General features: G+C 34.8%; 5 protein-coding genes across 14 annotated transcripts; 1 reads left to right on the top strand and 4 right to left on the bottom strand.

The window, feature by feature from the left end:
* Positions 1 to 333: 333 nt before the first annotated feature.
* Positions 334 to 1774, bottom strand: LOC107467159 (magnesium transporter MRS2-3-like). Of its 2 annotated transcripts, none has more exons than XM_052253592.1 (3): positions 1181 to 1774; positions 826 to 993; positions 334 to 755 (listed from the first exon to the last, which is right to left on the bottom strand). In XM_052253592.1, the coding sequence occupies exons 1-3, from the start codon at positions 1724 to 1726 to the stop codon at positions 585 to 587; spliced, it is 885 nt and encodes a 294-aa protein (XP_052109552.1). In that variant the 5' UTR covers positions 1727 to 1774; the 3' UTR covers positions 334 to 584. The 2 variants fall into 2 exon arrangements, with proteins under 2 accessions (XP_052109552.1, XP_015941686.1); XM_016086200.3 differs by having other exon boundaries at positions 334 to 745.
* A 2127-nt stretch (positions 1775 to 3901) lies between these two features.
* On the bottom strand, positions 3902 to 8053 carry LOC107467158 (serine carboxypeptidase-like 18). Of its 8 annotated transcripts, XM_052253797.1 has the most exons (15): positions 7992 to 8040; positions 7689 to 7780; positions 6685 to 7564; positions 6275 to 6420; positions 6115 to 6197; positions 5916 to 6038; positions 5610 to 5712; positions 5390 to 5532; positions 5213 to 5299; positions 4954 to 5118; positions 4784 to 4855; positions 4575 to 4693; positions 4370 to 4483; positions 4230 to 4284; positions 3902 to 4124 (listed from the first exon to the last, which is right to left on the bottom strand). In XM_052253797.1, the coding sequence occupies exons 3-15, from the start codon at positions 6822 to 6824 to the stop codon at positions 4041 to 4043; spliced, it is 1434 nt and encodes a 477-aa protein (XP_052109757.1). In that variant the 5' UTR covers positions 6825 to 7564; positions 7689 to 7780; positions 7992 to 8040; the 3' UTR covers positions 3902 to 4040. The 8 variants fall into 8 exon arrangements, with proteins under 8 accessions (XP_052109757.1, XP_052109758.1, XP_052109760.1 ...); XM_052253798.1 differs by lacking the exon at positions 7689 to 7780 and having other exon boundaries at positions 7992 to 8053; XM_052253800.1 differs by lacking the exon at positions 7992 to 8040 and having other exon boundaries at positions 6275 to 6453; positions 7689 to 7875.
* A 1045-nt stretch (positions 8054 to 9098) lies between these two features.
* On the top strand, positions 9099 to 11170 carry LOC107467132 (uncharacterized). Its single transcript, XM_016086169.1, has 2 exons — positions 9099 to 10007; positions 10055 to 11170. The coding sequence occupies exons 1-2, from the start codon at positions 9099 to 9101 to the stop codon at positions 11168 to 11170; spliced, it is 2025 nt and encodes a 674-aa protein (XP_015941655.1).
* A 7003-nt stretch (positions 11171 to 18173) lies between these two features.
* LOC107467144 (uncharacterized) lies at positions 18174 to 18676 on the bottom strand. The gene has a single exon (XM_016086182.3). The coding sequence runs from the start codon at positions 18526 to 18528 to the stop codon at positions 18325 to 18327; it is 204 nt and encodes a 67-aa protein (XP_015941668.1). The 5' UTR covers positions 18529 to 18676; the 3' UTR covers positions 18174 to 18324.
* Positions 18677 to 20694: 2018 nt separating this feature from the next.
* Positions 20695 to 23262, bottom strand: LOC107467169 (uncharacterized). 2 transcript variants are annotated; one of them, XM_052253756.1, is made up of 9 exons: positions 23052 to 23262; positions 22739 to 22812; positions 22190 to 22332; positions 22044 to 22090; positions 21842 to 21950; positions 21679 to 21740; positions 21335 to 21449; positions 21018 to 21138; positions 20695 to 20905 (listed from the first exon to the last, which is right to left on the bottom strand). In XM_052253756.1, exons 1-9 carry the CDS (start codon positions 23253 to 23255, stop codon positions 20896 to 20898), a joined length of 885 nt encoding a protein of 294 aa, XP_052109716.1. In that variant the 5' UTR covers positions 23256 to 23262; the 3' UTR covers positions 20695 to 20895. The 2 variants fall into 2 exon arrangements, with proteins under 2 accessions (XP_052109716.1, XP_015941698.3); XM_016086212.3 differs by having other exon boundaries at positions 20695 to 21138.
* Between the last annotated feature and the right edge of the window lie 3329 nt (positions 23263 to 26591).

Raw genomic sequence — 26591 nt, 5'->3', positions numbered from 1 at the left:
TATTTTATCATAATTCTAAACATTCAATAAAGTATGTGGTGAGTTTTGGCATTTTACAAGGGTTAACATTTTTAACATTTTTTGTGTATGTATTATATTTTTATTTTTAAATTATTATAATTAAGGTAAAATATAATATTTAATTACATTTAATTTTATCTTTAACGTTTTCGATTTATGTCAAAATTATCGTCAGACATTAGCTCTATGTAAAATATTAGGGACAAAATTAAAAATTTTTAAAGATATTTGAACCTAAATAAAAACGTTAAAAAACAAAATTAAATAAATCGAAATTAGAGACAATTAAATGAAATTCAAACATTAAAAATATTTTAGCCAGTATATGATGACACATAAGAGTCAAGAAAGAATTAGAGCAATACTATGGCAATTAGTTTGAAATAGCTGAAATTGAAGGTAGGCTACATAAAAAATGATTGTTTTGTCCACAGAAGAGCAGCAGTGGCTAATCCAGCAAGTGTTTGTGCCTGTACCAAACAATGGCAGAGACATAGAGGAATATGGAGGAAGCAACACAGCCACCTACAATCCATGGAAGCAAGGCATGCTTTTGAAACAGGTCAATGTGAATGTTGATGGTAAAAATACCCACGACGGTAATGAAGGCCTCCGCAATGACATTTGCCGTGCCCACTCTCACTGCCATTTGCAGCAGCTTGTCCTGTTTCTCCTTCAGCATCGCCTTTATGTACTCCTCTGTTTCTTCCGCATACTCCCTCACCTTCATTCATCTTGTTAGCCATACATCATGCATATATACATAAATTATTTCAACTAATAAAAGGTTTTCAATTTTCGTACCGTGAATAATTTGTTGAGAGTTCCACCGATTTGCACAAGGTATGCTCCCAAGAGCATCTCAAGCTCCTCTACGTTGCTCACAGCATCTTCAGAACGTAACTTGTTTGTAAGATACATCTCAATCATGTTTTCATCATTATCCAGCAACCTCTCTAACTCATCCCTTACCTGTTGGAACATTAGCCTGCATTAGTTACATATTAATCACAAATTAGCACTAATCAATTTAAAGTAGGAATTCACACGTAATTGTCTTCACATGAAGTTAATAATTAAGAACAATTATATCTCAATTTTTAACTATTAATTTTAGGTGAAGACATCTACATGTGAGTGTCCACCTTAATTTAATTACCTTGTGAGCACGACAAGTAAGGGCAAGCAAGCGGTTCTTAATTTGGCGAACGCGCTCCAAATTGAGAATATTAATCTCTGAGGTTAGTTTATAGAAGGCGGTATGAGCTTCCTGCTGCAATATATTAGAGAGGTTTTCTAAGGTGGTGCAAGAAGCGTGTAGGCATGCTTCGAGAGCAACGAACTCAAATGGAAGGATGTTGGTGGATGAGGAGGAAGGGAGGATGATGCGGTTATGAAGGTGGTGAAGAAGGGAGACGAGAGAGGGATCCCTGGAGTTGAGGAAGAGAGCTTCATTGGCAGTGATGATGCATTTGATGTGCTCCAAGTTGATGACTATGGCGCACTCTCTGCCAGCTATGGTGGTCCTGCTGGAGGACGAGAGCATCCGCCTCAGGTCACGCGCCGCCACCCGCGTCCTCCGCATTATCTCCTGCTTCCCTGCCTCCAACGACTCCATCTCTCCGCCAGCCCCCACCACTGCCACCGCCCACTCCCTTTTAATTCCTGATCTCCTCCTATTCATCATCATTATCATTTCATGCATGCATTTTCTTGAGATTCGGTCTCTTTTGTTTTTTTTTTTAGGCGGGAACGTAACGCATGTCACCCACAATTTTCATTCTTGGATCTTGCTATACTACTACCAACAACGAAAGAGAAATGTCAGCACATCAAAATTGATTTTTTTTAAGTGTAGTTTCTTTATTCTAATAAATTAATAATATATTTTATTTTATATTTTTAAATATTAATAATTAATTATAGACTAAAAATAATAACTTTTGATAGCTTTTTAATATTTTTCATAACCAAAAATAAAATAAAGACTATAACCAACATGACATTTAAATTAAATGGTTTGATACTACTTTAATGAAATACGTAATACTTTCAGCGGAATGATAGAGCGCTATTTTAAGAATGAGTTAAAATATATATTAAATTATTATATTAAAAAAATTAGATTAATAACTAAAATAATTATCAAAAATAATAAATTTTAATTATCTTTTAATATTTTTTATATTTTTATATGAATAATCACTTTTTTGTTAAATAATTATTATTAGATGAAAAATGTTATTTCTCTAATTAGATAATATTTAACATTAATACAAAAAATTAGGTTGTCTATAACAATTTCATTTTCACGTTCACTTTTTCCACGAATTGGCTTGTAGCATGACTAGTTAATTTTGTTTTTTAATTCCTTCTATGTATTGTTAGCTACCTTTTTACGTTAGATATTTCGTTATTCCTTCCTATATTTCTCAAAACAATAATTAATATCAGATTCTTTCATTAATTAAAATTTCATTCGAGTTATAATTTGTTGACTATTTTAATAATTACTTTTATTTTATAAACAATAATATTTCACAGACAATAAAAACTCAGATAGGGAGATTCAAACCCGCAACCTTTTAAATGAGTATGAGAAACTATGTTATTTGAGGTATAACTCATTAGAAAATATAATAAATATGAATGTTATATGAATAAAATTATAAATGTTAAATTAAATAAAGTAACTTTGAGTTATTGTCTTTGTAGCATTACCAAATAATAATGCTTGGAAATCAACACTTTTAGTGTGAAAAAGAAAAAAAATAGTTAACATTATTTGAATGTTAGGAAAAATAAAATAAAAGTGTTGAATATCTAAAATTTTTCGTTTTGATAAACTAATTGACTCATCATTCATCAAAACATAAATTAAATTTGCTCATAATGTAAAATTATTGTACATTTTACACCCATTACTATATTATTTAGACATCCATCTTTGTTATCCCTCTCTCTCCATACTTTTCTTCTTTAGAAAAAATAATGCACCATAAATTAAAAAGTTTGCACATTCAACTTTAAAAGCTGCACATCTAAAATATATGCTAATTGATTATTGATTGATTTTTATTATCCTGCTAATTTGTCCATATGTAATTTATCGAAAAATAAAAAGCACGCATTGTTAGCACTATTGTACATCATTGGATGAATTTAATCTTTGAGTTAATAACGATGTAATGATATTTTTTTTCTCTATTATTTTTTTACATTACTTTTTTCTAAGTGCATATTTTAGGTTCCGAAAATAATAAGACTAATGGATTTTATTTCATAGCATGAAATTAAAGGAGAAAGAGGGAATACAATGGTATTGAAATTATGGATGTGAAGAAACTAAAGTGTCACACTGGCTTCTAAAATCCATAGTAGAAATTAAACAAATTAAAAGGAGTAGTGTACAAATTAATTTAGAGAAATGCAGAGAATCATAATAGTTTAATAATCCAACAACATACTTTATTCTATATAATTTAAACATTAATAACTAAACAATAACAAAAAAATAATAAAATTTGATAATTCTCAAATATTTTATCGTTGACCTAATAGATTATAATTTTATGATGTACCGATCTGGAATACGTTGACACACAAATTTTAAAATCTTACAAGACACGAAAACATGCATATATATAAAATATAAAGTATTTTTTGGATAAATCGTAATGATATTTTGATATTTTATTGATATTAAAATATAACTTATTTTTTTAATTATTTTTAATGTTTTATTTTAATTATATCAAGTATTTAAAATTTTTTATTTTAATAAATAATAATATATATTATATCTAAAATTTATTTTAAGAATACATGTTAAGAATAAGATTGAACACGCTGACACGTGATAGTAATTAAATGTGTCCAAGCGTGTTTATCCAGAGAAAATTTTTTTATTTTTCGTTAAGACATAATTGGACATAACAAACATACGAACAAATATCAATGAATGTCGCGTCCAAAATGTATCGGACACGCGAATATAGCAACTTGCTTCATAGTTTTAATTAGATAGGAAAACCAGCAAGCCACCTAGATATCATAGCAAGACTTTCTTCAGGCCTGTACTCAGGTGCGGTGTGTCCCCCTCCCTGCAGATAATAAATTTATTAATATATTATAATACATTATTTATTTTAATTTCTCCATAAGAAATTAAATCAGTGTGTCAAATATAATTAAATGCTTTATCTTGCCTTCACAGTTGCATACACTAGGTTATAATTCCCCTGTGTATACTGCAATGTATATCTACAGAAATACATGTTAGTTTATGTTTATGTTTTTATATACTTGTTAATTAGCAGAGGATGTAAATATAATCAAGTGTACTTACCCTCCTACTTGTCCACCTACATACCACGGTAACCAGTCTCGTTTGAGCGACAAATTCAGAGATTTTATCCATGTCATTGTACCCAAATATGGAATAACTGCATCATGATCTCCACTGTATACTCCACATGGTGATGTGAATTTAATAATTAATTAGAGCTATAAACAATGTGTACGATGTATAATTGTGTAAATATATATTTTACCTGTAAATCAAAACTTTATAGTCTTTGTTAATAAGATACTTGTGATATGGTACAGTGCTTGTGACATCATAGGTGTAAGATAAACTCCGATTGCATCTGTTCCATTCCATCTTGATTCCCTAATAAATATTTTCATAACTTGATATAGTATGCAAATTAAATAGCATTGCTAATTTATTAGCGTATATAAATAATAATTAAATATATACCTTCCGAACGTGAAGAGCTGTTTGAACTTCTCCATCGTTAGCCCAGATGTAAGAGAAGACGTAGTTGTAGGACTAGAAGAACAAATCAGTTTAATTTACATCACCTTAATTAATTAAAAGCAGTAACAAGTGTTAGTAACTATATAATATATTGTTATTATTATATTTACCCGACACCAGGTTGGGGTGTGGTGAAAAGCGTTAGGAAGGAGGAGGTTCAATTGATTATGGTGTGTGAGATTACTAGGATCCCATCCAAATGCTTTAGCCTCTTTTGTGGCAGCATCAAAACAGTTTGGTTCTAATATTTGCGCTGTAAAAATATTCCTAACGCACTGCAAAATATATGAATTCAAATTAAAGTGCACCTCATTAAATAGTAGAACTAATTGTCTTCATGTAAATGTATAATAATGAAGACGTGGCTACCTCGGATACAAGTTGGAGGTTCTGGAAACATGCGGCATTGCTTGAGTCTACGTTTATGTATTGACCTTTGCAATTTGTTTTAGTTGCCTGCCATGAGTTTAACACAAGAAATTAAATTAGAGGCGCTAAGAAGATGTATTGAATGAATGAAGTAGGAAAAAGAAAAGTGGATGGTACCTGATAGAATTGATCGGAAATAAGGGCGAGTTTGTGATAGAATGGAATTCTCCAGTTTTTATCAACAGACAAATCTGTGACGGGGTTTCCCAGTATGTATCCCTTTAGATTCATTCTTTTTCCTCCTCCTTCAATCTCGTTTCCTTCAACAAATTAATTAATTATATTATTACGTGCATGTCACAGCAATGCAAGGCTAATTAATTATATATAGATATACCATCAGATATGGTCTTGACAAGAATAGGGAGGATTATGCCTGAGTAAGAATCGCCAGCTATGTATAGTGGATTCTTCTGGAACTTGGGATTGGACAAAAGCCACTGCATGCAATATTCAAATACCAAATTAGCAGAGAAATATTAAAACATCATCAGAATTTATTATTTTTGACCATCAGTTGATTATTAATATTTAAAAATATAAGATAAAATGTTATTAAATTATTATCCTAAATAAATTGAGTTGATGACTAAGTGAAGTATTGGCATCTTGATTGTTCACCTTTTGTTAAAGTTAGTTATACCTTGCGCAAAAACTGGTAATTATGTGCAGCTGCTAAAGTATCAGTGACTCCATAAGATTCGGGATTTGTGGCATAAGAAAATCCAGTACCCACGGGGGCATCTATGAAGATCATGCTAGCTACCTGAAATAATAGAAAGAACGCATCATTTTTTAGTTGTTTGAGAAAGAGGAGGATAATTAATTAATTATTATATGACCTTTGTCCATGAGAATGGATTCAGCTTAAGGGTAGGTAATGTTCCGCTGCCTCTTGATTTGGCATAATCAAACATAAGCGGACCTGTATGTATACATAATACATGAATTGTTTAAGAAATTGAAGAGGAATTAGGGTTTTAATTTGTTTTGTGTAGTTACCTACTTCGAAGACGAGGCCAGAGAAACCAGAACAACCGGGGCCTCCAGTCAGCCAAAGCAAAAGAGGATCTTCCTCTGGATTCCTTTCTGATTCCACGAACCAATAGAATAGCTGCACGGATTCCATGTCCCCTACTCCCACATAACTTTGCAATACAACATTATTAATTGATTATTAGCTAAATTACATTATGAGAAATATTAGGATATCAGAGTTTATTGTTTTTTGCTATCACTTAGCTAGTTAGCTATTAACTCAATTTCTTTAGTAGTTTCTTTAGCATAGTAATCCAACAACATACTTTATCCCATTAATGACTATCTAATGGTTAAATACAATAAATTTTAATGACTCTCTAGCATTCTTCTTAAATTATATAGATGATTAATAAGAAAACAGAGTAGCTAACCCAGTTTGAAGGTTAAAAGGCAGTTTGCCAGGGAAGCCAGGAAGCGTGTCAACAGGTTTAGAAGAACTGGCAGTGATGACAAGAATGAGAATGAGAATGAGCACGAGGATCGTCATGTTAGTTAGTTTCCTGAATGCCATGGTAGATAGCAACTTGAGTTGAGCTTGAGCTTCAGACTTATAGTGCCTGTTACTTAATCGTCTCACCACACTTCCAACTACCACTCTTTCTACCTAACTTCTTATCATAATTTCCATGCAAATCTCTGAAGCTAAGGTTTGTATTTAGTGATTTGGTTGTTGAATCAGTGCAAGCAAGATTGAATTAACATGTATGCATGATTAAAGATTCTACTAGTAGATATATCAAATAAAATAGTGAACATGAATAACAATACATATAGCATGCAAATACCAACAATTTTTACATATATATATAAATCCATCACATACAAAATCTAAATAGATATAACATATGCAAAACACATGGCAAAGCTATATATGGACGAGGTGAATCATAAATGAAGAGAATTGCGCCTTCAATTGAAGTTCTTGTTTGAATTCATGAATAATGCAGAGGGCGGTTGTTGAGAAGAAGATACATTATTGCTTCTTGTTCATCCTCATTATTATAGCAGCTCATCATTTTCTTCTCTCTTCTTTGCTTCCTGTGCACAACCACCCTCGTTTCTTCAGGAATGGCATGAACAAGAGCAGGACTAAGAGCACCTCCATTATTATTACCAGCATAACCGCCATAACCTCCAGCACATTCCACCACACCCTTCATGTATAATTGCCTTGCTTTGTTCAGAATCCTAAACGGTGCTATCATGTATTGCTTCAACTTGCTTTCCTTCCTTCCTTCCTTCGTCATCTACCTGCAACTCATCACAATCAATAGCAATGAGCAATGTAATACATGAAGATTGAAGAGTGGACTAATTGTAATTACAATTAATTAATTAATTAATTAAAATGTCTCTTCATATATGCTAAGTTTACTCTTTAAATTGGTATGGACGGCAAGGTTGGGAGACTCGGAGAGCATACAAAGGGACGCTCTAATCTCTGGATCTTAGCTTCTCTAACTCAACCTATAATATAATTAAAGCCTCAATTCAAATACTAATAACTGAAGCTAAGTGTGTTAGACAACAAACACCATAATGATTTTGTAATTTCTGTGGCAAGGAATATATTATGAGAAATGTTAGAGAACTATTAATGTTTAAAAATATGAGATAAAGTATATTGTTTACTAAACTAAAAGAATTATACTAAAAAAATAATAAATTCTGATATTACCTAACATTTTTCGTATATTACGATATACAGATTTGGGTATCTTGTGTGTGTATAGAAAAAGTCAGTTTGCGCAAATAGCGTGCCATATATATTTTTAAAACGAATGATAGCCTCATGAATAAATTCCTTAGATGGAAGAATTGGATTATATTTAATATGACGTTACGTTTACTAACGAGAAAGTGATAGTGAATTAGTGATCCATATGTGCCAACTAACTTTCTAACATTCTCGTTCCGACATTCTTAATTATAAGAGAAAGAAATAATCATCTACATGAAGATATCAGTGAGACGATATGTGTTCAATTTTAGTTTGTTTATCATATTCAAAGTTATTCATCGGCGTATACCGGGAGTGCTAGAAGAACAATGATTATCTTGAACAACATGAACAATCACTAATCAAATATAAGTACACTACACCCTAATTTAATGCTACTCATTAAATTTATTCTTTTAACCATATTAATTCACATTGTAAACACATTGTTCAAGAATGTTATTAGTTACCTATAATTTTCCATAACATTATTATCACTGTTCCTGCTTTTTTGCATTGCACAGTATTGGGCATTTTATTTTACTATATGGCCCTTTTAAAGACACTTCCAATTTTTGTTGCATTTGCTAAGCCCATTATATGTTATGATATGACCAGTAAGCATCGGTTACAAGTTATAGCTCGGTAACGCCTAAGATCCGATCATAACCGATGATTTCATCATGACCATAAATAATCATTAACCAATAACGTCGGATTTACAATTAATCCTCCACCTGGGCGTTACAACCCAAGGAAAACGGTCGACCATTTACATTAATATAAAGCAGACAAGAAAAGCCGAGAGAGGTACGTCATACTTTCCAAGTTAAGATCTATCATCTACTCAACACTAACTTGAGCGTCGGAGTGCCTTTGCAGGTACCCACCCTCATTGTTCATCCGCTGCCGACGTATATCTTGGTCCACTCTAGGAGTCCGCCGACCTTATCAGAGGACGAGCTATACCTCGGAATAACCAGGCAAGAACATTTGGCGCCCACCGTGGGGCCCTACCTTGAAATATCACTCGCAAAGGTCCCAAAATATCCTTAAAACACATTCATGGCCGATGTTCCTCCCCCAACCTCATCCGAGCTTCTACGGATGGTGACTGAGCTTCAGCAAGCAAATCAACGGATGGCGGAGGAGAATCAAAGAATGCAGGATCAAATCGCGCAACTAGTCAATGCTCGGCTGGAGCATAACAATGATCATCATAACCGAGAAGAAAATCATGAGCGCCAATCAATACCGATCCATGTCTCCGAAACACCTCAACAGGAGGAGGAAGGGGCCCATGGAACCGAGGAGGCCCAACCAAACGCCGAGGAAGAAGAGCGCGACAACTCTGCTGGCCCATTTACGGCCGACATCATGAATTTTCAACTCCCGAGACAATTCACCTTGCCAACAACTTTAACCCCTTATGATGGGATGGGAGACCCGAAGCAGCATATTAAAAAATTCCGATCTATTATGATCGTTAACGGTGCATCCGACCCTATTTTATGTCGTTGTTTTCCCTCTTTTTTAGATGGTCCTGCACTTGACTGGTTTTGCTCTTTGCCTGCAGATTCAATATCGCGTTTCCAAGAATTAGCCAAGCAGTTTGAGGATCACTTTGCAGCATCCGCAATATACTTGCATGATTCTGATTACCTGACAACCATCAAACAAGGCCCACAAGAAAGCCTGAAGGATTACATTACCCGTTTTACGAAGATCGCCATGAGAATCCCCGACCTTCATCCCGAAGTCCATCTCCATGCCATTAAAAGCGGTCTTCGTCCGGGCAAGTTCCAAGAGACAATTGTTGTGAGTAAGCCGAGAACCTTGGCAGAGTTTCGCGAGAAAGCCAAGGGACAGATAGATGTTGAAGAGCTTTGGCAGGCCCGCAAAGCAGAAAAATCAGCCGTGCCCGCAAAACAGAAAAGTCAACCGCGGCCAAGGACGATGATAAGCCCCGGGACAGTAAGAAATCATTTAAGCCAGTTCCCCGTTATGAGTCATACACCCAGTTCAACACAAAGAGAGATGACATTATTAAAGAAATACTCAACTCCAAATTAATCAAGCCTCCTCGTAAGGCCGGCGCTTACCCGGAATCCAAGACTGTTGATAAATCCAAATATTGCACTTTTCATCAGAAACATGGGCACACAACCGATGAATGTGTGATCGCTAAAGATCTCCTAGAACGCCTCGCGAGACAAGGTCATCTCGACAAGTTTATCACAGGACGTATGCAGAAGAATGTAACCTCGGCTTCTGACCTTGCAGCAGCAAGCCCCTCATCAAAAGAAAAAGATAACGCACCAGCCCAACCCAGAGGAATTATCAATTGTATTTCAGGAGGATATGCGGGAGGCAGACATACAAGCTCGGCCCGGAAAAGAACTTACAGGGCCATGTTGGCTGTTACAGATGCCCCTAAAGTTCCTCAGCCGATCCAGGATTTCCCAGAAATGACTTTCGGTTCAACCGACTTTAATCATGCCGATGCTAATTATGACGATCCAGTGGTGATTTGCATTCAGTTGGGGGATTTAATAGTCCGCAAAGTACTTCTCGATCCCGGAAGCAGTGTTGATGTCTTATTCTTTACTACGTTCGAAAAAATGAAACTAAGTCACAAAATTCTGCAACCGTACCATGGAGACTTGGTCGGATTTTCAGGGGAGCGAGTCCCTGTTCTGGGTTCCGTGTGGTTACAAACCACACTCGGTGAGCAACCATTATTTAAGACACAAGACATTCAATATCTTGTAGTCGACTGCTTTAGTCCTTATAATCTTATATTAGGTAGACCATTTTTAAATAAATTTACAGCAATCGTGTCTACAGTTCACCTTTGTGTTAAGTTCCCTGTGCAGGATAATTTAGTGGCAACCATCCATGGCGACCTCCATGAAGCTCGGCAATGCTATAATACAAGCCTGAAGCCTATCAAAAAGAGCAACATGGTGCAAGTCAACTCCATACAACCTGACCAGCCAAGATTGACAGAAATAGACCCAAGAGCCGACTTCGAAGATCGGCCAATGCCAAACGAGGACTTAACAAAGGTCGCCCTGACCGAGGACCCCGCAAAATTCACCTATATGGGGACATCAATCAGTAAGGAAGAGAAATAATCACTCATAAGGTTTTTGCAAGAGAATGCCGACTTATTTGCTTGGACGCCTGCCGATATGCCAGGAATAGATCCATCTGTTATTACGCACAAATTGGCAGTTAATCCAGAAGCTCGCCCAGTCTCCCAAAAGAAAAGAAACCTTGGAGCGGAAAAACGCCTTGCATCCCTTACCGAGGTCAAAAAGCTCATTACCGCTAACTTCATCAAAGAAATCAGGTTTACAACATGGCTCGCCAATGTTGTTATGGTAAAAAAGAGTAACGGTAAGTGGCGCATGTGCGTCGATTTTACTGACCTAAATAAGGCGTGTCCTAAAGATGCTTATCCTTTACCTTGCATTGACACTTTAGTTGACAATTCTTGCGGTTATGGTTCATTAAGTTTTATGGACGCATACTCTGGCTATAACCAGATCCTCATGCATCCATCTGACAAAGAAAAGACTGCCTTTATAACTGAATATGGTAATTATTGCTATAACGTTATGCCTTTTGGTTTAAAGAATGCAGGTGAGACATATCAGCGACTAATGAATAAGGTCTTCGAAAACCAAATAGGTCGGAATATCGAAGTTTATGTGGACGACATGGTCGCCAAGACCATGGTCAGCAACTCTCATATCCATGACCTAGCCGAGATTTTTGGGCAGATCCGACGATATAATATGAGATTAAATCCCGAAAAGTGTGCGTTCGGTGTTCGCGGAGGAAAATTCCTTGGATTTATCCTCACCAGCCGAGGAATTGAAGCAAATCCCGAAAAATGTCAGGCGGTCCTTGATATGCAAAGTCCAAAAACAATAAAGGACGTTCAACGGCTAACAGGACGACTTGCGGCCTTATCCAGATTTCTACCCTGTTTGGCATCAAAGTCTCTTACTTTTTTCCGATGTTTAAAAAAGAACACCAAACTTTTTGAATGGACTGAAAGCTGTGAAGCCGCATTTCAAAACTTAAAACAATTCCTTTCAAAACCACCCGTTTTACAAAAGCCAAAGCCTAATGAGCCATTGTATATATACTTGTCCATTACTGATATGGCAGTAAGTTCTGTCCTTGTAACAGAAACGCAGAAAGGTCAACAGCCGATCTATTTTGTAAGTAAATTACTGCAGGGCGCCGAGCTTCGCTACCCGAGGTTGGAAAAGCTCACGCTGGCCTTAGTCTTCTCCTCGAGACGACTCCGACCATATTTCCAGGGGCATACCATCATTGTCAGGACCGAACAACCCCTTCGGCAAGTCCTCTCAAAACCAGAATTAGCAGGCAGACTTATCAAATGGGCCGTTGAGCTCTCTGAATTTGACATTCAATACCAACCGAGAGGGTCCGTTAAATCCCAATACTTAGCCGATTTTGTGGCCGAACTTACCCAACCATGTACGGATGAACAGAACTCCGATTGGATCTTGTTTGTGGACGGAGCTTCAAACCCACAGGGGTAAGGGGCAGGAATATTATTAGAGAGTCCAGAAGGTATAATCCTCGAGCATTCTCTCCGGTTCTCCTTCAAAGCGAGTAATAACCAGGCCGAATACGAAGCCCTCGTCGCCGGGCTCAGGTTAGCAATTGATTTACACATTGCCATCTTAAAGGTTTATTGTGATTCTTTATTAGTAGTACAACAAGTAAATCAGGTCTTTCAAACTAAAGATCAACTTTTATTGAAATACTTAGAACTTGTTCAGCAGTTGGTAAATGGTTTTCAAAAAATAGAAATTTGCCACATTCCCAGAGACCAAAATCATAGGGCTGACATTCTATCAAAACTAGCCACTACACAGTCACACACAGCAACACTATTACAGTCAACTTTAGACAAGCCGAGCATACACATCATTAACACTTTAAACGCTTTCAATGAGACAAGTTGGCAACTACCTTACATACAATATCTAAAAGATGGCTCTCTTTCGAAAGAGATCTCAGATAAGAAAAGATTTCGACGACAAGCTTCTTTTTTCACATTAATGAATAACGTTCTATATAGGCGGGGGTACTCCCGACCACTTTTGAAATGTTTGGACAGGAATGAGGCCGATCTTGTGTTAGCCGAGGCTCATGAAGGAATATGTGGCATACGCTCGGGGGCAAGAAGCCTGGCACAGAAAATACTTCGAGCAGGTTTCTACTGGCCGAGTCTGTGGGAGGATAGCAGAAAGAAGGTTAGAACTTGTGACCAATGTCAAAAGCACGCACCGATCATTAACATCCCAGCCGAGCATCTTCACCAGTCTGTCGTAAGTTGGCCATTTAACCAGTGGGGGATAGACATCCTCGGCCCGTTTCCCACTGCACCTGGACAGATGAAGTATTTAGTAGTTGCTATTGATTACTTCAGCAAATGGATTGAAGCACAACCCCTGGCGAGAATCACATCCTACCATATGATATCCTTTGTTTGGAAATACATTATATGCAGATTTGGAATTCCTCGACATGTTGTCACAGACAATGGTCGGCAGTTTACCGATCATAATTTTAAAGATTTTTTGCAGAAACTAAGGATAAATCACCATTTCTCATCTGTGGAACACCCACAATCTAATGGTTTAGCTGAAGCCGCCAATAAGGTCGTCTTACACGCCTTAAGAAAAAAGCTCGACAATGCTAAGGGGCTCTGGGCCGAGCTAGTTCCAGAAGTATTATGGTCCTACAATACTACAGTGCATACATCAACTAAAGAAAACCCATTTAGATTGGTCTATGGATCTGAGGCAATGATTCCTCTGGAAGTTTCGCAACAATCCTTACGAGCGATAGCAGAGAATCACGATCAAGCTCGCAGAGCAGAACTTGACTTAATAGAAGAAATCAGGAATACAACAGCCATTCGCCAACAAGCTCTACAGCAACAACTAAGCCGAAGACACGCCAAACAGGTTCAACCAAGATCCTTCAATATCGGAGATCTGGTGCTGAGGAAAACTGAAGAAGCTCGCCGACCATCTTCCCATGGGAAGCTTGCAGCAACATGGGACGGACCCTACCGCATACTCGAAGTCCTCGGGAGAGGAGCTTACAGACTAGAGCATTTGGATGGTACTAAGATCCCAAGTACATGGAACGTCCATTCTTTAAAGCAATATTACAGTTAAGGCACAGCAGAATGCTAGTACTCTTTTTCCTCACTTGAGATTTTTTCCCAAAAGGGTTTTGCTCAAGGAGGTTTTAATGAGGCTAGCTTGCCAACGTTAGGTTTTTAAGGTACTGTTTTGAATAAAACTCATTTACATTTATGACATTTGATAGAATATTCTCTTTTAAGCTCAATTTCAATTTGCTAACAAACATCATGAGAAAAGTTGTAATCAAATTACAAACCACTCCTCTTAACAGACAAAACAGATAATATGCAAAGCCATATTAAGCATACAGTTCAAAAATCCCTCTTATGAGTATCAGACAACGTAATTAGGGTCATACAAAACCTAATTACAAACAGCAGTTAAACAAAATAAAACAGTCATGGGCCATCATCCCCAAAACAATAACAACTGAAGATTACACAAACTAGTTAACTAAGTTATCGCCCCCTTCTTCAATCACCTCTTCATCATCTACAAGTTGACCATCCCGAATCACCTTACTCGGGTCCATAGGTGCAAAGTGTCACCATCAGGCATAAGAAACTTCGCCTGAGTCACAGCACGTTCGAAACCTTCCGCAAAGACATCAAGAATGTCACCCTCTCTACCTGCCTCAAACTCCTTCATTTGCACAGTCAGATCAATAACTCGTTTATTTACCTCTTCCAGCTCAGTTTCTTTCTTTTTCAAAAGCTCGGTAGCCTTTTCACGACTTTCTTTCTCAACCTTCAATTCCTTTTCCAGATCAGAAACATTCTTCTTTAGTTCAGTAAGGACCAATTCTTTTGAAGTCAGTTGTTCCTTCAAAACAGCACACTGCTCAAGCTCGGCAACAAATTTTTTGTGTTTCTTTTCTTGACTTCGGCCTATACAAGCCAAACGAAAACCTAACACCTGAAAATTACAAATTTAACAGTATAAAATATACACTACAAATATTTGAAGTGAGATGGCTCAAATCGAAAAGCTAACCTGAAGAAATTGATCAACTCCCACATCCCCAGCCTCTTCAACCCGTGCTATATCTGAGAAACATTGGACAACCTCGTCCGCAACAACATTGAAGGGAAACCCCCGATCCCAAACAGATGAGCCATCTCCGCCATCATCAAAAGCATGGAGCTTATCCTGTTTCACAGTAAAACTAGATAGGTCTTCAAGTTGAATCACACCTTCTTTGTCCTGTTCCCCAGCAGTAATAGCAACCTCAGTCTTCCTCTTCTTAAAAACTATCCCTTTTTTCTTAGGTGGGGGCTGATCAACTTCACCCCCTACATCCATTTTTTCAGCATTCGAAGATGAACCTTCAAATTTTTTGGATTTAAACTGGGCCCTAAGGGTAGAGGCTGACACTCCCGGAAATTTCCCAGCTACACACAGATAAAAAACAAGCAATAAGAGAAAAGATTATTCTATCCAAAACTACTCAAAACAAAATATAATTCAATGAACTCACCAAAATAATCCACCATGGCCGACTTGTTATCTTCCAAAGGAAGCAATTCGGACACAGACATCAGTCCCCCCTTAGCCACCATTTCAATCAGAAAAGATATAATACACTCATTCCGGCTAGTTATCAATTCAGGACCTAAGATGTGTTGCGGTTGGCAACACCAGTACAAGGGGAATTTTTCCCCAAGATGTTCATCTAAATAAAACGGGAAATCCTCATCCACTGACTTAATCTTCAAAAACATTTCCTTGAAATCTTTAAAGGAAGATTTATATAATTTGAAAACTGAAAAACCTGGTGTACTGTTTAAATTTACCCACAAACCCTTCCATACCCCCTTAGCTTGGAATAAGGAAAAGAAAAGCTCCAGCTCTGGGTTAACTTCCAAAAAGTCCATTAGAATCTGGAAACACTTTATGAACGCCCAGCCATTGGGATGAACCTGTGATAGGGCACAGTTCATTTGTTTCAGAACATCACATTCAAACTGACTAAACGGAAGTCGGACCCTTAACTCTTCTAAAACACAAGTGTACATAAAGAAATTTTCAAAATCCTTTTTTCTGTGAAAAACACGATCAGAACGACTGCATGGCAGTAATTCCAAGCGAAAGCCAGGTTTCACTATCCTAGCAACATTAACTTGCTTAACGCTATCCTTATCCACAAACAAAGAAGCCCTTATTTTGACATCCTCCCCAACCCAGTCGTACAGTTCTTCATCCCCAATCTTGGGTAACGATTTCACCTTTTTCTCACTCATTGTTCCTTATTGACTCAGAAGAATAGAAGAAAAGAAAGGGTAGTGTTACTAACCTCTAGTACTCATAATGTTTAAAGGATTCTGAATAAAACCCTCCAATGTATTGCAGGAAGAAAAATGCAAACCATTCAGTTGCTTAACTCCTTAAATTTATGGTGCAATCAAACACCATTAAATAAAGCACACTTTCAACGGTTAAAAAGAAGTCTTGGAACTTGCACCTATTTAGAAACAATAATAATTAAAAGTCTACACGTATCGAGACTTGGATAATAATTACAGTGGCCAGTCTTTTCAGTTACTAGAGGTAACTTTGAAAGAGATATGCTGATCTGGGGGCACAGTGTACCGAGCTATAACTCGCCTACCATAAAAGCTCAACCTATCTCTTTAAAGTCAGGTCAAGCTTGGGGGCTGTGATATGACCAGTAAGCATCGGTTACAAGTTATAGCTCGGTAACGCCTAAGATCCGATCATAACCGATGATTTCATCATGACCATAAATAATCATTAACCAATAATGTCGGATTTACAATTAATCCTCCACCTGGGCGTTACAACCCAAGGAAAACGGTCGACCATTTACATTAATATAAAGCAGACAAGAAAAGCCGAGAGAGGTACGTCATACTTTCCAAGTTAAGATCTATCATCTACTCAACACTAACTTGAGCGTCGGAGTGCCTTTGCAGGTACCCACCCTCATTGTTCATCCGCTGCCGACGTATATCTTGGTCCACTCTAGGAGTCCGCCGACCTTATCAGAGGACGAGCTATACCTCGGAATAACCAGGCAAGAACATGTTACAATCTTGGGAAGATGTGTTTTCTTTTTCCAGTGACCAAGAAAAAAAAAACGAGTTTATCTTCCTGTACAAGGAGGAATTAACTTTAGTAATGATCTCGAAATCATTTACCAAAAAAAATGATCTCGAAATCAAACCAACTTGGTCGAGTGATCAGTTCACTTGTTTGTTTAAATAAGTATTGGAGGTTTAAATTTCGCCTTGTGCATGCAGCAACCAATTGACTAGCGACAGACCTTTAAATAGAGCTCAGATTTGTTATGAATTAGTCCTTGACCTGTCGAACTAGAGGATACTGTGAGCAACCAGAAAAAAAAATCTCAAAATCAAGAATTGTCAACCTTCAAAATATATCATAGCATAATATCATGTTTTAGATGAGTTTTTTCAACGATATCAAACAATCTACATACGTGTTTTGTCTTTTGTGATTAGTCAAGTAGCATTTGCACTAGCTAGTTCCACAAAAATTATTTATATATTTGAATTGGACTCACCATTTAATTAGGTAGGCCTATCTTATATTCTTATTGACCTTGTTCTATGGCTGAAAGGCCACTTTCCGATCCGGCGGTCATTATTAACAAGTATACTAATTAAACTAAATCACTTTTATAATCACAATTATCTTAACCTCTTTAATCTCTATCATGACCATCAATAATACAGCCTGCCATTTAGGCAGGAAGGAACATCAGCAGAAAACAATATTATGTTCTAACAATTAATAGATGGATGTATAATAATATATGATCCAAAAATTAATTGCCAAATAAAGCTATTACAAGGATTGTTGTTTTGTTGCCAACTAGCTATAATTCAAATGGCATAATCTCTTCATCCTCATCTAGAGGTTTCGGATTGAGTCTCACTCCTAACTTTAAAAAAAAAATTATTGTTTTGTTTTACATAATTACAAGGACAGTTTGTTTACATAAATGGAAATAGCGTAAAAAATACCAAATTTCTCAAATTAGAGGATTTAAATTCAGAAGATAGAGGGAGTGGTGAATGAATGTTACATAAGGAAGGTGATGATTAAGAGATAGGGGTGGTTTTGCCAGGGCGATCAGCAGCCTTAAGAGTCTTGTCGATAAGGTTGCGAGCCTTTCTGCTTCGGATCTCAACCTTCACGCTCGCACTCTTATCGATTTTTATGTATGGCTTCTTCTTCTTCTTCTTCGTTAGCTTCAGCTTGCTCACCTGAGACTTTATCGTCTCCAACAGGTTCTCCATCATCATCTCCTTTTGATCTGCGATGCTCGATCGACGTTCCTTCTCTTCAATTAGCACTTGAATCAATCAATCAACTTTATGTATGTGCGGTTGAGTGAATCATAATGCATGCACTGAGTGCTGCGCATCTAAGCAATGCTTTATAGATACTCTACTTCTCTAAATAAATGCTGTATTTATTTGTGATCTGTATGTACGTAATCACCAACTTCTTCCATTCAACGTTTTTTTTAATAATATTTATTATTTTTAATTAAAAAATATATATTTACTTTATATGTTATACGGAATGAATGGGATATGCTCGCCAACATCAATCTCAGAGAAACCATTATAAATCTCATTATATCTATGCTTTTATATTAACAAAATAATAAATATTATAAATATATTTATAAAATAAAAAGCACTAATCACTTAACATTTTTTTAACTGAATATTATCGTTAATTTCTTCAAATATGATCCTTGTATTTATATAAATGTTTGGCCCGATATTGTCATATTGACCTCAGCTAAATAATTTATTAATTTTCAAGTGGTACACATTCACTGGATATTCCAATAGAAAAATAGGGGCATTTACAACGAAAGAAAAACGAGAGAGTAAAACGAAACCTTTTTGAAAGGGAAAATAATTGTTTACTAGCTTTACCTACACGATAAATATGTTAAACAATAATAACAAAAAAAAATTGTTAAACAATAGGATGAAACGATAAGGTTCGCCAATTTTTATTTATTTTTGATAGGGAAATTTTTTTCCTTTCGTTTCTTTACTTTCTCTTACTGGAGACTTATTTTCTTTTTAATCGAGGAGAAATTTTCTTTTAATATTTTCGCAACGTCCTTATGAAATATGAATTGCCAAATTGGTCGGTGTTACTGACTCGGACCACATGCATTGCTGCCGGTTGTGTTGACTTTCATGATGCAGGTTAAAAAGTAGTAACAATAAATAAAGCGCCACTTTATTAAGACCTTTTCCATTTTCGTTTACGGTCTTATTTTAGTTTTTACACAGAAGTGATTAGTATTAGGTCAAATTTAAGGGGAAAAAAGTAAGCTACATTAATTTTTTTTGAGTTTATTTTTTGTTCCTTAGTGTTATCTAATAGCATATAAAATCATTTTTAGGTCATCAATTGCAACGTAAGGAAAATCTTCTTTCGGAAGCGAGAAATCCAATTTAAGACAACTCCTTTAATGTATTAAAATTGTGCAAATTCTAGAATCAAACTAGAAAAATCAATAGAAAATAGCTAGGGGAGTGCTTTTCTTGTTAAATAATAATATTCTCATTATTATCAGCAAAATATTTCACCCAAACTTTCTTTGATTCACACCCTAATGTCAACGTTTAATACAGGTAGTTGGACAAGATTACAAATGGGTAAGTCATGCAAAATTTATTATCCATTACTGTGAAATTTGTGGAGCTGAATATTAGTATTTAATAACAGATTGTTCCCCTTTGGTCAACGGGGTATTGCCTTTCAACTAGTAATATAATATTTTTGTATTAGGGTTTATTAATGAGTAATCTACTTGTTGAAAATTTAAAAGATAACACTTTTTCTTGAGTTGTAAATATATCAATGTTATGAAATTTTCAAAAGCTTGTTACTTTCATAAATATTTAATTTGGACTTTAACAAATGTTTTTAAAGTGCTAGCAAATTTCTATTTTATTTAGCACTTGATATATTTTAATTTCGCTCTAATTTGATGTAACTATTAAGAGAATGAATTTGCTTATAAACCATCTAAAAATTAGTCATAGATATCGCAGTTGCGAACCACTGAATTCTTATAATCAGTCAATGTTGATATCATAAATACCACATATATCAATCATGTAGGCTCGGGATTCATGACTCATTATGGAGTGATTGGAGTGTATGGTGAAGTATCATTATATTAAATTTCTCCACACAATAGTCCTCACATCACATGGGACTATAAACACCCACAAAATTCAAAAATATCTGTCTTCTCCCTGTGCTACTTTACTACTAAGAAACCGCAATGCTATTGATTGTCATGGGGGTTCGGCTATATTTTTATGTTGGTTACTGAAGACCTAACACAACCCTCCTCCTTTATCCGGGCTTGGGACCGGCTATGTACCGCAAGTGTAACATAGGCGGAGTTAACCGCAATGCTATTGATATGCGCAAAAAATTGTATCAAAATTATTATCAATTGATCTTACCCGTTGATCAGTTTTCTCTATAATATGTGATTCCTAAAATAATATTATATACTTTGAATTCAGCTCTTGTTGTATAATATTGACCAACAGGTTTAAAGACGAATACTCACAGTTAAAGAAAGCCGAGATCTGCACAACCTTCCCTGCATTTACCATTCTCTATACCCCACTTCAAATTGAGAATTTCAAGTTAGGCCCCAATAAATGAAATTAAATAAAAGTATGCTATCTAAGAAACATGTCATGTGATACAAAACTTTTAGCTTCGGTGAGAGTCAGACCATAACATGAGAGTTGATAGAAGTGCTATTGTGGCAGTTTCAACCCTTAGACGATGTGGCCCGAGACTAACACCTATGGCACCCGCTTCCATCATCATACTCTCTTCTTTCTCGGTGAAGTCTGGACAAGGCACCCAATACCAAAACAAACAAGCGTTATTTTCATTTTAAGCAACAAATTGATACCAAGAAACATGGCATTTACTTGACAATCATAATGATGAGTAGCAATTAGAAGACTTGCCATTTTTTAAGCATAATGTAACCATTCAAATAAAACAAAAAAGTTAAGATTGAACAAAATTAAGCAAACTAACCGCCTTCAGGTCCAATTACGATTAAGCCACTAGTTTCCTTTTCGAATTCTGTCAACGCATTAAGAACAGGAGATGCCTTTGCTGTTGCAACAAGAGAAAGCTTTGACTGTGCAATCTGTGGCACAGAAAACAGGTAAAGTTAGCCATGAGCAGAAAGGAGAAGGGAAGACTTGGAATCCCATCGGTCTATATACTACATAAATGTCACTACGTAACCATTTATATAGCAAGATCAAATCCCTTGTTTAAACAAAGAATTCACAAGACCAAAAGAAAATAAGCATCCTAAAAATACAATGTTGTGACTTCTTGGCAAATAACTAAAATTGAAATGGAAAACTTACAAGATGGAGAAGGTCATTAACCTTTACAGGAGGTTTCAGGACCATTTCATGCAGCCGTTGACCTACAAAAGAGCAACAACATTAGGTTCCTCAAACTGGAAAGCCAATTTCTAATAGGATTACAAAAACATTTAGCTTCAGAGGCAAGTAAAAATATATTTACATTGTTTTGATGCCGCTAAGATTACCCGTTCCAATCTGTCTACCCGATTTTCTGAGATTGATGGAGAACGTTCAGTAAGTAGTGGAGTTACACTATTGGCTCCAAGTTCCTAAGGCATTGAAACATGAATAAAAGAGAAACAACCATAACATGAAGCTATAAGTCTAACCAGATAAAATCTCAACATGCTAGTGAAACATACTGTGCACTTCTCTACAAGCCAGTCAGCACGTCCACCCTTCAAAGTTCCTAAACATGCATGGTGCAACAAGTGAAAAATTGAGCGCCAAAGCTCACATCTTTAAAATACACAACACCATGAAGTTGTTGACAACTATAGGAACTAACCAAAACCAGCAAATACATGCAACTGCATGTTCTGTGGATGTATTAGCTTTGGATCATTCAGTGCAACAAAATCAAGTCCAGTACGATCAATGTTCTGTATGCATCCTTCTACCAGACCTCCCTTCCCGTTGAAGAGCTCTACCCTTGATGTGGATCATCAACAAATCATTGAAATCGAAGAGTTATGCTAGAGATGAATACGGAAACATAGACCACTAAATATGCACAAGAAGCGTCTCTCTTTAACTTTCAGTTCCCTGAATTAGAAATATACAAAAATAGTGGCTAACGGTACAACCGTGACATAAAATATTTGACAGACATATTGGAAATGAACTACAAGAAAGAACTCCACTTTCCACATTCAAGTCTAATGCAACTGCCTAAAATACTTTCCCCTTACTAATCAACATTAAGCATCCTAATACCCTATAACAAATTCAAATCGTTCAAAGGGTAGAATTCAGAAGAATAACCAAATTTTGCACAAGATCAATTGTCTTAAACTAAACTATCCTCTAAGTCATAACAAGTGATCTATATGATTACCTGTCATCGGCACCCAGCCTCAATACTTTTGTCATATGCCAAAATTCATCACCTTTTACACGCACAACACTACCCTGCATTGCCACAGAAACAGAATAAACCCATCTTCAATTAAACAAGTGGCAAGGCTTTGCCAATGTGGTATCTAACACAGAACAGTAAGAATGACAAGTGCGGCGGTAATGCTAATTATCTGAAAATCGTTGCAAAAATTGAATGTTGGAAGCAAAGCCAAACCATTATTAAAATGAAGGTGAAATAACAGAGAAATGATGTGCTGTATTAGGAAGAGTAGTTAGAAGAAGAAGGATGCCTTGGAAGAAGGAAAAGTTTCGGAGTAGAAGCGGGGGAGGCCACCGCGTGATTGGTCTCCGTAATCGTCGGAGGAGGAGGAGGAGAAAGAGAATGCACGCACTCTCGCTCTCCCTTTCAAGTTTCGTAGCCATGCCAATGATGTATTCACCATGAAACAGGGTTTTGCTGCCCTTACGGGTGCTAGGGTTTGCAACATTTGCATTTGGTTGCATTTGCCCCAATTCAATTTCGCTTTCATTTTTTGTCTCTTTCAAAACTTCTCAATTCTCATCCGCTTAATTATTTTTGGTCAGAAATATTCATTTGGGTTCTATTTTTGGTGGGTTATCCTAAATCAGCCCAATTTAAGATAGGCCCATATTGGTATGTATTTATTCACTGTTTAGCAGTTGCCTTAATTCTGAAATCTTATTAGTAATAAGGATTGTGGTAGAGATAGAAGTTGGAGCGGTGATAAAGCTTCAAAAAGGGAGAAAGTTTGGCCTCCCACTCTAATGCTGTGATCAGAGAGATATATAAATTAAAACAAAAAAAATTGAAATATTTATTTTGTTCAAATATATAGAAAAAATAATATGTGTGCAGATTACTTGATAAAAAAGAATTTAACAATGAAAGCTGATTTTATTTTTTGGAATATACTTCTTTCTGACTTTAGGAGGATTATTATTTATTAGTGATGATAAAAAAAAAAGTTATTTTACCCGTTTAGTTTGTATCTAAATTTTTTTTTGGAGCATTTTAGCTCCGTTTTATTACCAAAAAAAGAGAATTTATTTCTCATCTGCTCTTAGAAGTTAGAACACATATTAAAATTATAAAACAAGAAAATTTTTATGAAAAATATAAAAAAGTTAATTTTTTAATATATTTACTTTATATTCATTAAATAAAAATATTTAAAAAAATTTTTACTAGTAATAGGTTTATCATGTGTCCTTAAAACACATCTTAACTAAATACTAATAATAAAACTAACTACTAATTTAGTATTCGAAAGATACGCTGATAAAAAGTTTTTAAGAGATGTTATTGACAAAATAATCTTTTTTTTTTGGTGACTAGACAAAATAGTCTTTAAATGACTTAAAAATATGATAAAAATAATCAATAAATATTATATTTTTTATAAGTAACTATAAAATTTTCGTTTTTAACAAATAACTTATTCATTTGATTCGAATTTTTGTGGTAATATTTGAATATATATTTAGAAAATACACAAAAAAAATTTGAGCAAAATTTAATTCCTAAATTTTATTTTATTTTCAAAAAAATTAGTTATTCACAATAAAAAACTTTTTAAGAAAATTTTACTTGACATAAAATTGGAAAACTTTAAATATAAAAGTTATTTNATATATTAAAATCTAATTTCTAATTTTTTAAAAAATTATATATTTAATATCTAAATTTTTAAGTCATGTTAATATTTCGAAATTTATTTATCATTAGCATTCTAAAGTTCTTTTTATCAACAATCTAAATTTCGGGACAAGTTTTTGGTAGTTTACTCGTTAATAATATAATTTGTGGTCACAATCGAAACGTACGTGTAACGAGTAATACCAAGTTTGTAGGTCAAATTTTGCAGTAATTGGTTATGGAAAATTTTCAAATTGAACAGCATATAACTCCGTACGTAAAGAGTCACCTAGAGCCTAGAGGCATAATATAGAATTCTACATACCAAGTCCTTAAAGAAGCTTCTATATATTGTTACTTGTGAGGTCCATACGTTGTAGTTTATAGATAAAATAACAATCCAATGACTTTTTTCTGTTTAATTATGATACTCATAAATATCTTTTAGGAAGTTTTAGGGTACAGATCTAAATTTATAGATGTGTTTACGTGGTAAAACTCATACCACACATCCTAAAGCTACACTTTTCATTTAAAACCGTAATACTTCACAAAGAAAAGCGTTACCTAATGGAAAAAAGTAAATTAGAAGATTTAAAAGAAGAAATAATTAAGTTATCAAAATTAATAGATCAAAAATTAATGATTTTAACTAATATTAACTGTAATGACACCGAATTCTTAAAATCAATACAAAATGATTTTTCTCAAAATCTTTATTTTACTATAAGTTTTATTGAAGGACTTCAAAAACCTGAAAAAACTTATTTCTCACACGGAATTTCTAAAAAATGTTACCATGGAAATGATTCACCACATCTTTATCATACCTTTAACCCACAATTAAATTCTATAGTAGACATGCTTGAAGAAATATTAGTATCCATAAAATTTCAGAGAAATAAGGAAAAAGAAAATTCCAAAGAAGAAAAATTTCAAAATATAATCAACATAACAGATTTAAAAGTAAAACCACTACTAAAATTATGAATATTGAAGAAAAATTAGAAGAAGTTACAATACTTTTTAAACAATTAAAAATGGCTCAAGAAAATAATATTATGGAACAAGGATTTCAAATAGAAGAAGAATTAGTAAATTCTGAAAATATAGAAAATGAAGAACACATCCTAGATTACTCAAGTGACGAAGAACCAGCAATTCCAATACAAGTAAAAAATGAAGCTGGAACATCTAAGGATAATCAATCTCAATTTAAATGGGAAACATGTTTTGATAATTATGCTTTTAAAAAAAGGTTTATAAATAAAGATTCAAAATATACAAAAATACCATCAAAATACATCCCTAAAATCCAGGAAATGGAAGGAGATAGAATGCTCGATTTAGACTGTAAAAAGAATGAAAAAGAAAATTTCAAAAATTGGTTGAATTCCTTTTTATTAGAAGCTTTTACTAATCCAAAGCTTAGTGAATTGTCTGGAAGAGATATTTGGAATTACATAGGATTTCATACTAAAGGAACTATAAGAGATTATATGACATCAATAGAAAATCAAATAACAGAAGAATTAGCAACAAAAATAATAGCTTATGATAAGATATTATATATAATGATGATTCTATATAAAGAATTTTTTGGAAAAAATATTATAGATCATAGACAAGAAGTCTATAATAAAGAATATCAAGAAGCAAAAAACCATTTAGCTAATATTCAGATATATGATCTATGTAATGTGGAGTCTTATATATGTGAATATAGAATACATTATTACAAATTAAAAGAAGAAGATAAAAATCATTATCTTAGTATGTATATAACAAAACTTCCATATCCTGCTAATGAATTTATAATGGGAAGATTTATAAGAGAAATAAATAGAGGGACAATTGAAAATAATTTTGGTGGAGCAACCTCTGCAATAAGAGAGGAAATAAAAGAACGTTGTATGCAAGAAGCAACTCAAAAAAGATTTGCAAATATAATTAGAATTTGCTGTCAGGATAATGAAGAGATACCCCAAAATTATGGTCTTAATAAAAATTTTCAAAGAAAAAGAAAATATCAATTTAGAAAAAGAAAATACTATCCAAACTAGAGAAAAAAGAGGTATTTTAGAAAAAGAAATAACAATAAAAACAAAAGACAAAAAAGTGACTATTACCCGAATAAAAAAGAAAATGTAAGTGTTGGTATTGCCAAGAAGAA

Source organism: Arachis duranensis, chromosome 9 (assembly GCF_000817695.3).
Source record: "Arachis duranensis cultivar V14167 chromosome 9, aradu.V14167.gnm2.J7QH, whole genome shotgun sequence".
In the NCBI taxonomy this organism is placed as follows: Eukaryota; Viridiplantae; Streptophyta; class Magnoliopsida; order Fabales; family Fabaceae; genus Arachis; species Arachis duranensis.
Note: the sequence above shows the minus strand (reverse complement) of the source record. Positions and strands in the feature narration are given on the sequence as shown.